The 12,435-nt window shown below is 39.2% G+C and overlaps 1 protein-coding gene across 1 annotated transcript; it reads left to right on the top strand.

Annotated features, from left to right (window-relative positions):
- Positions 1-3,621: 3,621 nt before the first annotated feature.
- LOC145912447 (metal cation symporter ZIP14-like) lies at positions 3,622-12,340 on the top strand. The gene is made up of 14 exons (XM_082999908.1): positions 3,622-3,779; positions 4,740-4,972; positions 5,324-5,459; positions 5,592-5,698; positions 6,027-6,195; positions 6,625-6,803; positions 6,978-7,152; positions 7,383-7,552; positions 7,976-8,131; positions 8,532-8,633; positions 8,963-9,005; positions 9,586-9,738; positions 10,440-10,627; positions 11,160-12,340. The coding sequence occupies exons 1-14, from the start codon at positions 3,707-3,709 to the stop codon at positions 11,298-11,300; spliced, it is 2,025 nt and encodes a 674-aa protein (XP_082856034.1). The 5' UTR covers positions 3,622-3,706; the 3' UTR covers positions 11,301-12,340.
- Positions 12,341-12,435: the final 95 nt, after the last annotated feature.

Here is a 12,435-nt window from a genome sequence, read left to right as displayed (position 1 = left end):
AAGCGGAACGAGTTACGTTTAAAACCGCAATAAAGCCTGGGGTATAGTGGGGGTGTATGAATCTGCTATGCCAGTTTTATGAAGGCTGAGGACTACAGGTATTTTTGGCGCTTTCTGCAGTGGACTTATGATCACTCCAGGCAGGAACAGCTGAAAGCGATAAAAAATACGAATTGTTTTGTGATTTTGTAGCAGAATTTCAGTTGAGAGGTTAACATGTGAATCATTTTATACTTCTCCCAACAGCTAACGGACTGTTTTACCAATGTTCTGGATCAACAGTGAAGACATGGCGGGTTCTGGTTAGACATAACATAGCGCTGAGTAAATTTACGTTCATTCAGGCATGTAGGACACCTATGCGTTGGTCTGGAAAATAAACACGACTTGTTCCCTTGGCCTTCCAAAGATTTGACCGCAACATTCGACCTTATAGTTTTGGTCTTGGCGTGTTTTTTCATACATTGGGAAAGCGAGGTTGGAGAAATCCAAGATCGGTTCTTCCTCGTCGCAGGGTTTGTTGTATGTTTTAAAGGAACTGTGGCATCTACTTTCATAATCTGAAAAAAAATCTTCACTTAACTTGTGGTGTTTATGTGTAAAATACCAACTGGAATTTGTAACTGATCATTTGTTAACGTATGGCTGCAATGCCTGGGATACGAAGTTAATGGTATCGATACGATAGCTGTGATCGCCGAGTAAGACCTGTGCAGTGGGTCGATCCTGCCAATCTTACGATTGCATAAAACATTTCCGCGTCAACATATCGGTTAAAAAGGTGTATATTGCTCTCTGACAAAACATTGAAAGTTAGGTCCAGCGCATGCGAGCAAGTCAATCGGTTTGAAAAAGTTGGAACTAACAGAGCTCATTTTGGTTCAGGAAAAACGCTTGTGATTTATCTGTTTTAGAGTTTTCGTGACCTTTTTTAATCTTGAGAAAAACCTTTAGGGTAATGTGACAAAGTTCTCCACGTATTTGGCACTAAAATGCGAATTAAGAAACAATGCCATTTAGCGTTTAACCACCTACTAGAAGCAGTAACTTCCGGCCTCAAAACTTTGCTTCTTGCGCAGCAGAGACTCAAACAAATAAACCTGCAATGTCCCGTGCGCAAAACCAGAAAAGCTGGTAGTTAGCGAAATAATTGATCGCTATAAGGATATTCAACGCTGCTACGACCGGCGATCGTGCCGCATTACGTTTAACGAGGCCGGGGTGACATTATTCACATCGGATGAGGGAGAGGTTAATCGCCTGAAAGTGTTTAATTACGGTTGTCATCTTAGCCTTTAAGTGTTAGACAGTTTGCTTGGTGCCGGCTGCAAAAGTGTCGTTTTGTGTCGTTTTGTGGGGCTTTGTGAGTTGTTTTGGTTTTTGTACATTGGAAAGGCGGGTAATTTTTTCCCTTTATAATCGCAACCACACCGCGAAAAGCCATTTGAAAACCAGCTATGTAGAGAACACGTCTATAATCGTCAAGGACAGACAGAAGCAGGTCAAGTTGTTTGAAGTTGGGCATTAACATGACGTTACACCCTTCGCCGTCTATTTTATTCGACTTTTTGACGGCAAAACTACATATAGTTTAAGCAAAAATAAATCCTCTGTTGCCACTTGAAATTTGTCAAGACGTACACAGCCTGCGGCAAACGAACTAAGTTTTTAAATGTGGCTTGTGTCTTTACCGCCGTTTACACGGTAGTTTTACGTATAGTTGATGTGTTGGGAGAAAAATGCCCTTTCACCGTCACAAGTTTGCGTGCGTGAAAATATAATGATGTCGATGGTTTTAAAAGATATTTTGCCTTTAAACATATTCAGACTTTTATCTGTTTCTAGAGTATTTTAACGTTGATATCTGTCATTCTGCCCACTAAAACGCATTTTATGTCGAAGTACTTTATATATAGTGAAAACATAGCTCTTTTGGCTTACACCGTTGAGGAACTTTATTGAAAAGTGTTCAGGGTATAATGGCTGTTATTTATGTATAATGCGTGGAAAAATATGCGAATATTGACGAAAACTTGTACCGCTTGTGCACGTTTGCGTTCTATCTTTTCCTGTTTTTTAAAAATGAGCAAAACTTTTGTCTGAAAAAGCGATCGTGCAAAAAAAACGTTCCATCCTTTTGCAGAGTGCCGTTTGTATCCGGTAGTGTTGGGTGCACAAGGTCGTGCTTCCTCACATTTAAAACACAACAAATTAGTGGAAAAGTTTGCGGAATTTATGCTTTTCATTGTGCTTATTTTGCAATCGCAACCCCCGGAAATGTATCCTGACATATCAACGTCCTTTTGCGGGACGTCATGACGTAGCGAGGTATCACGTCAAAATTCGGGGTCTCCCATTGCTGTGCTTTTTAAGGCAGTTAACGAGGAGTGGTCAACGAAATTAGATCCCAAAACGCGAAAACATGATTGAGATGACTCATACTGACCACGTCATTTATCCGAGGGGAAATTTCGGCAAACGTTCTATTGACAAAGGAACAACGCGTCAATCCTGGCAGATCATTCGGGTTTGCCGGGCAGAACGCAATGGAAGTTGGTGCGTACCTTAATGCTGGGTGGGATACACTAGTTCGTTGACATTTCCAACTGATCGGTTTTGAACGCAATTGAAAGATATAATAGTTTGGCTGAGGTTTTTGTCGCTTGTATTGCTCGGCTACCTGTAGAAATGACTACAAATTATTTGCTACACGTGGTCTTGTACATTCCTTTAAGGCTGCGGAGTGACGCTCAGTAAAGCTTAAGAAACTTTTACCAAAAATTCGTATTATGTTTGTAGTTTATGACGGTTTTATATTTAGGATAGAAGGTATTTGAAATTTTGTGTTATTCGTGACTTGCAGCATGTATTTTTTATATATAACATTTCATTATTTTATAACATATTATAACAACGAAATCCTCAGAAGTAAAGACCGTTGTTAGAATAAGCAATTCCACTATTTTCCGATTGACCTTTGCGCTCACGACGGATCGTTTTCGTTTTGCAACAAAATGCAAGCCAGTGTTTTTTGCCGAAACTGGTTGCCTAATGCCAATGGTAAAGAAACGTTAAGGTGCAATGCTATTTCTAAAGCAACACTATAACGAACGTGATACACGAACACATCAGCCCTGGTGTTCGTACGTGGCAGACGAAGTTATTTTCTGACTCCTTGAGGAGTTAGAATTAAAGTCAAACATCTGGCAAAGTTTATGTAGATTAGCGCGAAAGGTTTTGTTCTTTCAACTCATGAACCTTGCAGGCTTACATAAGCGCGTGACAGGCGATGACGTCATCCGGAAAAGATGTATAGAAAGCTTTAAGTCGAGGCGACTGTTTTGACTTGGACTGGGATGTGTGGTTGAACGGATCACATCGTAAATGCAAGACAGTATTTTTGATGTAGGGCTGCAGGAGTTGCGGGTTTTGAGTTACATATATGAGTCAAGATATGCTACTGGGTAAATAGACGCACATACGCTTAGTTGAAACAAGTCGAAGAAACACGGGTCTTCCTACAGTTTAGTGTGTTTTTAGCAATAAAACGTATGTTTTTATAATGATTACGCCGTAAAAAGTTCAAACAACTTTAGATTTCAAATAAAGTGAACCCTTATATGTATATGTGTTGTTTTTCAAGATTTACCTATTTTACGTAGCAAAACCCAAACTAGGATACCAAAACGTATTTTCTGCTGAAAGCATGCTGTTTAGTGCCAAGCCAGTCATTTTGCTCTGTGTTGTACTGTTAGCCGGGCGGAGCTTCGCTAATCCAAGTAAGTACCTTGTCCTGTTTATAGCTATTTCCTCGTGCGTCATCCAATGCTTCTTCAGAAACTGGTCGATGACTTTGCGTCACGGTCGGCTGATTTCTCTATTATTTTCAAACGGGGAAAATTTTGAAGTTTGTTATGGAATTAGAACGGTAAATTTAAAAGGGATTCAGCTGGATTGCCTGGAAAAATATTAACCGGGGCGCAGACACCATGTAAAGTACATCCGCAAAATGACCATATTTTCGGGTGACGTCATTCTAAGTGCGGTTACGACATGCTAAAAATTGCTTTGATAAATGTTTGATTATAGAGTCAAGCAGGTGTTTGGTCAATTTAAGATTTAAACCACAGACCATGTGTATGAAACCTATGACAAGATATTTATCTCACAGTGCACCACAGATAGATGACGAAAAAGGGTGACATGCCATGTTAATGATATTTACTTCATAATTTATAGGTAGTACGGGTTGGTCTCATGCAAACCATTACGTGATGGCAATGTAACAGTTAAAATTGCTTCCGTAACCTTTAAGTCGTTTTACACCAAACAAGTCGGTTAAAATAAGCCTCGGAATTTGACTCTGCCAGGTGCAGCAATATTTCGAGTAGCTTCCTGCAGGGACTTAACAGACCGTTAAACCTAAAAGCCCGAGTCAAATTCCGTATGTTCAAATTTTTCACATCGTCATTGTTGGTGACAAGCTTGACTTGTTCCGCACCTTTGCGACCTCGCGACCTTCGAGTTCTGTGATGGGTCAGTGGTTGATCGACCGCGGTGTGAATATTCCAAAATATTCCATTGCATATCGACTGCAACCTTGTCGATAGCAATAAGTTTAATTTGACAGAAGATAACTTTCACGTCACTCCGTCCATTCTCGAATAAATCAAATACTTTTTTTATTTTATTCGAGATACTGCTGAAGATTTTTATGATAATTTGGTTCTTCGTTGCAGCTCAAGTAGATTTACACGAGGAAGAAGAACATCACGACGATGATCACGATGATGATCACAATGATGATCACGATGATGATCACGATCATGATCACGAGGAAGAAGATAGTTTCACACATCTAAGCGAAATCACGGGTGCTGCGCAGGAAGGCTACATCGATGACGCTGCATTTTCCAACCTCACTGAGCGGCTGTTAACGAGATTTGAAGCTTGCACGGGTCCTTGCGCCGATGTAAGTTGCAACCGTTTTATAACGTTTCAATTTAATACGGTGATAGTGTTATAATTTAACTCATACAATATCGTATTCGCTATCTAATCAAGTTGTGTGGGTTGTATACAAAAACGAATGGATTTGAATTTGAGATTTACTTGCATATGGAAACTTAAGTTCAAGTTTTCCTATAGTAGATCATAACAGCCGATTCCATTATATTGAATGTGTATAATAAATAGCGAAAATTCAAGAAAATATAACGGCCGAGGGTGATGAAAAAGGACGGTGTGAATGACTTTCTTTCTCACGTTGACGTTTATCCATCTATGTTGGGGTCACATTGTAAAGATCAACGTTAATTTTTAGTGTCTTTCGCTGACCGGCATGAAAAATCTGCTCGGAATTGATCCGGCCACTGGTTTTAATTTCACTGAAGAGACTTTCTCCGGACCAGCACAGTTGATCATAGAAATCTTACTCAGAGAAGAGTGTGCTTCGATAAGTGAGTCTCCTGATGTATTTTACGGATTGGAAGAATGTTACACTGCTTCTGTTAAAGTGTGGGATTAAAGTGTACTTTTCTTATTTAGCGTCAGTTCAGTACCGACAAATCATTTAAATTTTTAAAACCTAGACGGAACGCATCCCAACATCACCTTTGGAGTTGTCCTAGAAACAGAGGTCGCAGAACTTCTTGAGCGACTGAAAGTAGAATATGAATCTGAGCATGACGTCACAACGGTGAGAATACCATTAACGAACAACTTTTGTTAATTCGTTCCAGACTTACTGCAATTACTGTGACAATTTCCACTTTATATACTTTATACCACAAACATGGAATCGTTTGTTTACAGCAGGTTTTTCTTTATTAAGACACATACATTTTGCTTTGAAAAGCACCGTCAGTATCTATACAGACAGCACAAAAAATTATCAAGAGAAGATTAGTTCACTAGTAGCTAGTGGTGCGCTGCTTTATTATTTTATCTAATATAATACTTTCTTGTGTTTAGCATAGAAATCATAATATATACGATATCCTAACGATGAACATTTTTCAACACAGTGTTTCAACGCCCATGTGCTTTTCGAGATGGGTTTGTTCGGTAACAATCTAACTTACCAACTGTTGGTAAACTTCTTCGAGGGTCTTTGCATCTTCCCAGACGAGCATGAAATGGAAAACTCGCTCTTCGAGCATTTCGGTGTTGAAGGAGAGGATGTACCTGACGCAGGTTGGTTGACTGTTACGTCACAATGACGTTCTAGAGTGAAAATCGAGTAAAATTTGTGGAAGTTAGATTCATGTAAAAACAAATTTGACTGCATAACAACGCAGTAATGTTTGATGCAACGTCATGATTGGCAGGATCGCCCCACTGCGCAGGTCCTTGGCGATCACAGCTATCGCATCAAAATCATTAGGTTTGCAGGCTTTGCAGCCCAGACATTGCAGCCAAGCTTTGACTGCATGATATAGATTTGCATGATGATCAATCAATTAATAGACTTTCCAACCAAATGGTAATTAAACTCTTGCACTGTCGGAGTTCAAATCATTTTGACAACTTTTGACAAATCTGAAAATGAAAAAAAAACGATAAAATTATTTAAAAAATTTCAGAATCAAGAGGAATTGTTTCTAAAACTGATGTTTTTTTCAGCGTACAACGAACTTCTCACGGACCTGGGAATCGGGACAACATCCAACTCCACGGATGCTGGTGGTGACGCTCACGATGGACACGATCACAAGAGGAGAAGAAGATCCTTGGAGGAACACTCCATCAGGAAGAGACAAACTGACGACCACCATGAACATGGCCATGCTGAGATAACTCAAGTATGTGTGGAAAAAATGCAATTCCCTATCTTGTGACTTTTGAATTTGTATCTCAAAAGCTGGTATTACATAAAAAAAAAATGTTAAATTCAAGAAAAATATGAGTTTTCGATTATATTTCACGATACAACTTTTATAACTTTATTATTTATCTGGTGCTGATCATTGTTGCAGTGTTACAGCGGCGAACAGCTGAAGACGATCCACGGTCTGAGCGGGAATCTCACTAGGACCACCCTCCTGAGCATGTGTCCTGCTTTTCTCCAACAGATTATATCGGGTTCTTGTCAACCACCGGCGGTGAATGCAACTCCAACCCCGGTAGACGAAAGCTACACCGATGCACACAGTAAGTGGTGCTATATGAAATACAATTTCTGCAATCAATACGACGTGTCAGTCTCGGGTTTTCAACTTGTGTAGTTTTGGTGCGCTTATTTTGACAGACTGACCACTATAAAAAGTTTTTTATTGGCATGGGTTCGAATCCCGGTGTTGTAAAACAATTACTTCGAAATGCTTTAAAAGTGGATATAGCAACAGGTACACGATTAAAACACCTACAATCACCCATTTCAGGGTACGGTTACGGAACGGCTGCAGTTGCTGTCATCAGCCTTCTCGCGTTTGTCGGAATTCTGTTTTTTCCCGCACTTTCAACCGCCTGGTTTAAACTTGTCATGCAGTTCTTCATTGCTCTTGGAGTTGGAACCTTGTCTGGTGACGCAATTCTCCATATCATCCCAGAGGTGATAAATGCGGTCATTATAGTTTGTTCGGCGCCTCGTTTGATTTTTAATTTTATTGAATTGAATTGGTGCAAATAAACAATTAATCCTTTTAGTTCTCTTCTGATTTTAATTAGCCTGTCTTCGTCGCATGTCTTGCTATAAAATAATAATGCTTAACACTAGAATATGTCTTTCCCATAAAAATTCTCATACATTAAACATCACAATTAGACCCAAATGCCATATACAAAAAGCTTGTACATCCAGCGCCAAAGTTGAAGATGTTTTACTATTCTGTATACCCAATAACGACATAATGTTGCTCAATATCATTATTTTACAATAGGATTTTTACTTGTTTATTTCCGCGAATCCCGCAGATTTGCTGCAGGAATTACCTCAAATTCCGCAGATTACTTGACCATGTTGATTCCCTTTCAGATTGTGGGGTTGCACGGTCATTCACCAACCGATACGGCGCACGACCACGAGAACGAGGATCGCACTTACGTGTGGAAATTATTGGTCGTTATCGCCGGAATTTACGTTTTGTTTATTTTCGAAAATATCATCAAACTCATCCTTGGAAAGCGCCACGTGAGTTGTTTTCCACTTTCGATGAGAACAATGTTTTTGTGTGCTTACCTCACAAATAATCCGAAGAAATCATTTTAGGGATGTACGGACAGTTTTTTTGGTAACTGGTAAGGTCTTGCCAAAACATGCCTCGCCTGTACTGCGACTGACCCTGATTTTTTGTGACTCCTTGCCAACTTGTTTCGAATATGGCTCTGACACGAATAACGGTTTCTTTTTCTTTCGTGACCGCATCGATCTCTTGTTTTATTTTGAACCAAAGAACATTGGAGCTCGAACTACTGCGTTGTTCTTTTGATAACAATAGGAAATTATCTCATGAACGTTTTTTTCCGCGAATTTTAATGTTTGTCGCTTGCAGTTAAAATATGCTTCAAAAATGATCCATCTCGTTTTCTAGACTCACGATCACAGCCACAGCGCCGTCAACGTACACTGTCACGTGACGAAGTTCAGTGAATCGGACTCGCAGCCCCCGCCAACCAACGGTGACGTATTCCGGGTAGGTTGCCAGGCAGTCTCAAGACCAAGTCATTCAATGCCCGGAAATATTTGGATTCGTGGAAATGTTTCCAGTTTCGATCAGCGAATCAACAAACTTTTCAAATTTGCGGTCGCACGTGTCCAATAACATTTGAATTTAAACACTCTCGTTATTCGTTCCCGCCCAAACCATTTCATGTCGTCATGACGTTTACAATGTACGCATTTAAAAGTGTTGATAGATATGTTGATATTTCCACCTTTTAACAATTACATCTGAAATTTGAATAAAATTAAAAAACTGGCCAATTTTTTTTAAAAACCTGTAAATTTGTTGCTCAATTTCAGGCTGAGGAAACTAAGCAGAAGGTGGATGCTCCAGTTTGCGGAGGTAAGATATATTTTTCTACACCAAAGTGAAATTTACAAATACAAATCTCCCCGTTGGAACGGATTTTTCGCCATTAAACTTTAACAGTAATATGACACTAATGACAATCATAATAACGCAGACAGTAAAACCCCAAAGGTATCTAAGAGAAGTTTCGTCAGTTTGGGATTTTCCAAAAATGCGATTTCTAGCCTTTTACAGAATAATTGCCGCCCAGCACGACCAGTTTCGTTTTGTTCTTCGTATGGCGATGTTCCAAACCAAACTCGTTTACTCGCTTAAATCTGATGACTTCCCTTCCAGCTTCATTATACTTCTTGCGTAGATTCAGAACGTGACAAAGGCATTGCACCAAGACGTAATGAACTGCAGTCTATAACGCCACTATATTGTGCATTATTCACAAAACCAGATATTCGAGTCACCACAGTTGGTCCAAAGAACAATTTCCATGGCGTTTAGTGATGGTTTAAAATAAGTTGCATGTACAATTAGTTCAACAAAAATCCTATTTGTTTTGCTGAGGCTCAATGCAATAGAAATACTTTTAATTCCTTAATTCACTTTTGGTTTATTGTAGGATTAAACACCCTCTGTATCATGGTGTTTATCGGTGACATACTTCATAATTTCGGTGACGGCATCGCTTTGGGGGCCGCTTTCAGTGCCTCCTGGGTTCAAGGAATTGGAACCTCCCTCGCTATCTTCTGTCACGAGTTGCCGCACGAGTTTGGTGAGTCGACCGACAGGCGAACGTTTGCCAACTTTTGTCTTTTATGCATTCATTGTTGAATAAAATTCATTTCTGAAAATATTTATGTTAATGCCTAATATTGTTAAATATAAAAACTTATGATAAGCAAAGTGGAGCCAATAATACGAATTGACAGATAGCCACTGTTTCGACCTATGAGGTCTCATCAGTGCAACTGATGTGTCTATATCAGACGACTTTGCCGACCAAACGGCCAAGCAAAGACTTCCACTTTGTGGTGACTATACAATCACCGTAATCCGCAGGGCACCAAACTAGGTGCAACCTTACGGAGAAAACAATAAGGTGGAAACACTTGATCGAGAAACTTTGTAGGTCGAAACAGTGGCTATCTGTATGCAGCTTACACAATAAAAACTTGTCTTTCTCATTTAAAATTTCATTTGTTTGAAAGTTAGGCTGCCTTTCGTCATTAAGTCATCGTTGTTTATTATAATTGGTACGTTTTGAAGCAAATTAATTTATAAGACGAACCTGATTTTTCTTAATCCGTTGCAGTGGAAGCTTCTTTACAATCATATTGTTTGTTGAAAAGTTGACTTACAACAGAAGCAAGGTTGTTACGTTTCTAGCAAAACACTAAAATGTTTCGAAACCAATTTAGTTGTAAACTAGTCAAGACCTATTAATTAAAAAACGATATATTCTGTTTTGTCCAGGGGACTTCGCCATCTACATGCGTAATGGCTTATCCAAATGGAAGGCTCTCCTGCTTAATTTTGCGGCCGCCTGTTGTTCTTTTATTGGTCTTTACATTGGAATCGCCCTCTCCTCTAACGTGGAAGTTCGACACTGGCTTTTGGCCATAGTGGGCGGCATGTTCCTTTACATTGCTCTTGTCAATGTCGTAAGTACATATTTTTACATATTTCGTCGTGTTTTAGAAACTTTCTTCACGAATTTACACATTATTCGAAGAACAAAAGGGCTAACCTTATGTTGTCCATGTTTTCTGCAATATGGGCCAGCCTTTTTGTTCTTTGAGTTTTTTGTTTATGTTCTGGAAGTATCCAAATACTTGCGGGATTTTGAAATAGTTTGGAAATAGGAACGTAACTGACGGTTTAGTAAATCTTCAATACAAACAAAATGGCACTTCATCGCACCGTTTTGACGGCTCGCCTGCATTATACATTGAAAATGATTGTAGTACAGCAATCGAAACGTCTGTATCATGAAATTCTCGACTATTGCATTGGCTAATTTGTTTGTATTAAATTTTGAAAATACATTAAACAAAGCATTACAAAGTGTGTATCGTCAAATGCTGTTATTTTTAGCCTATCTTCTTAAAATTACAGAAATTAGAAACTTTTTGATCTAAAAATATACTAACTAACAATACGACACAATATAAAGGCAACGGTGTGTTTGTGCAGCTTCATGAAATGGTTGCAGATGAAACTGGCTACCCGATAGCTCAATTTCTCGTCCAAAATCTGGGGATGCTGATGGGATGGGCAATCCTTCTTCTTCTTTCACTCTACGAAGATCAGCTTATAAACAGTATATCGGCATGATTTTCTGAACGCGGCTGTTTGCACGCAGTTGTTGTAAATTAAACTGTCATATAACGTGTCTTACATGTGCAAAAATCAGAAGCAAACTTCATGTTATTCACAAACATTGCCAAAATTTTCTTGTATATAGTAGTCTTTGCAACATTCTCTTTTTGTTTTGTGAACAGACCAAATAGCAAACCGAACATTATGTTTACTTCTAGTGTTGAAGTAAGACTGTAACCACCTAGCGTTTTTATATGTACCTGCATTTTTTTACTTAAATTTAACCCACAATCAAACGCCACGGAAATCGTTCTTCGGAGCAACTGAGGTGACACGAAATGCTGGGTTTGTGTATGAACCACTAAATAGTGGTGTTATAACTGCAGTTCATCAAATCTTGGTGTAGTGCTTTCTTAGCGCGGTCTCCGATTTGATAACATCGGTGAAGCTTGCCAAAGACCGCCCCAACCATTTTCTTCCTATGGGGCAGTTTTGACACTGAATAATGAGCACGAAACAAAAAATTATTGCATTTTTGCCTTGGCAATCGTTTTCCTATTTCAGCAAATTTGCCCCTTCCTTATCTTTGTTCTTGATTCGTTTTAGATCGTTTTATGGCATTCACTGCATTCACTAGTGATAAGGATGAAATCTCAGTTTGTACATGATTTTATTGCTCTAATTAGCAACCGATGGCCCGCTGCGTTTTATCAATTGGTCATAACTATACATTATCGATTGTGAATACAATACATTCCTCGCTGTTACTTTTGCGTCTCTCCTCGTTTTATTGTAGCTTTGAACTCGTCATGCAGTTTTGTGTTTTGCGCTGTCCATGCTTTGTATTTGTGTTCGTCATGCGTTTTACCGCATCTGGATCAACTAATCCGTACATTGTGCTTTACTTTTAGCATTGTATCAACCGCAATTGATGTTTTTCTATCATGTGCCTTTATATTTGACACTTTCATACGCGCCATGCTTGTGATTTATCACATTACATTGAATACGTCACAATCGGGGGTCATGATTGGCAGCATTGGTCAAGCGCCCGACCCATACTCCAAGAAGAAACCTGATCGGGATTCGTGTCCACGATATCCTGGGTTTAAAGCCCGGTGTGGTCAAAAAAATAAAAAAATAGGTGAAA

Source organism: Ascidia mentula, chromosome 8 (assembly GCF_947561715.1).
Source record: "Ascidia mentula chromosome 8, kaAscMent1.1, whole genome shotgun sequence".
NCBI classification, from domain to species: Eukaryota; Metazoa; Chordata; class Ascidiacea; order Phlebobranchia; family Ascidiidae; genus Ascidia; species Ascidia mentula.
This window is presented reverse-complemented; position numbering and strand designations above follow the sequence as displayed.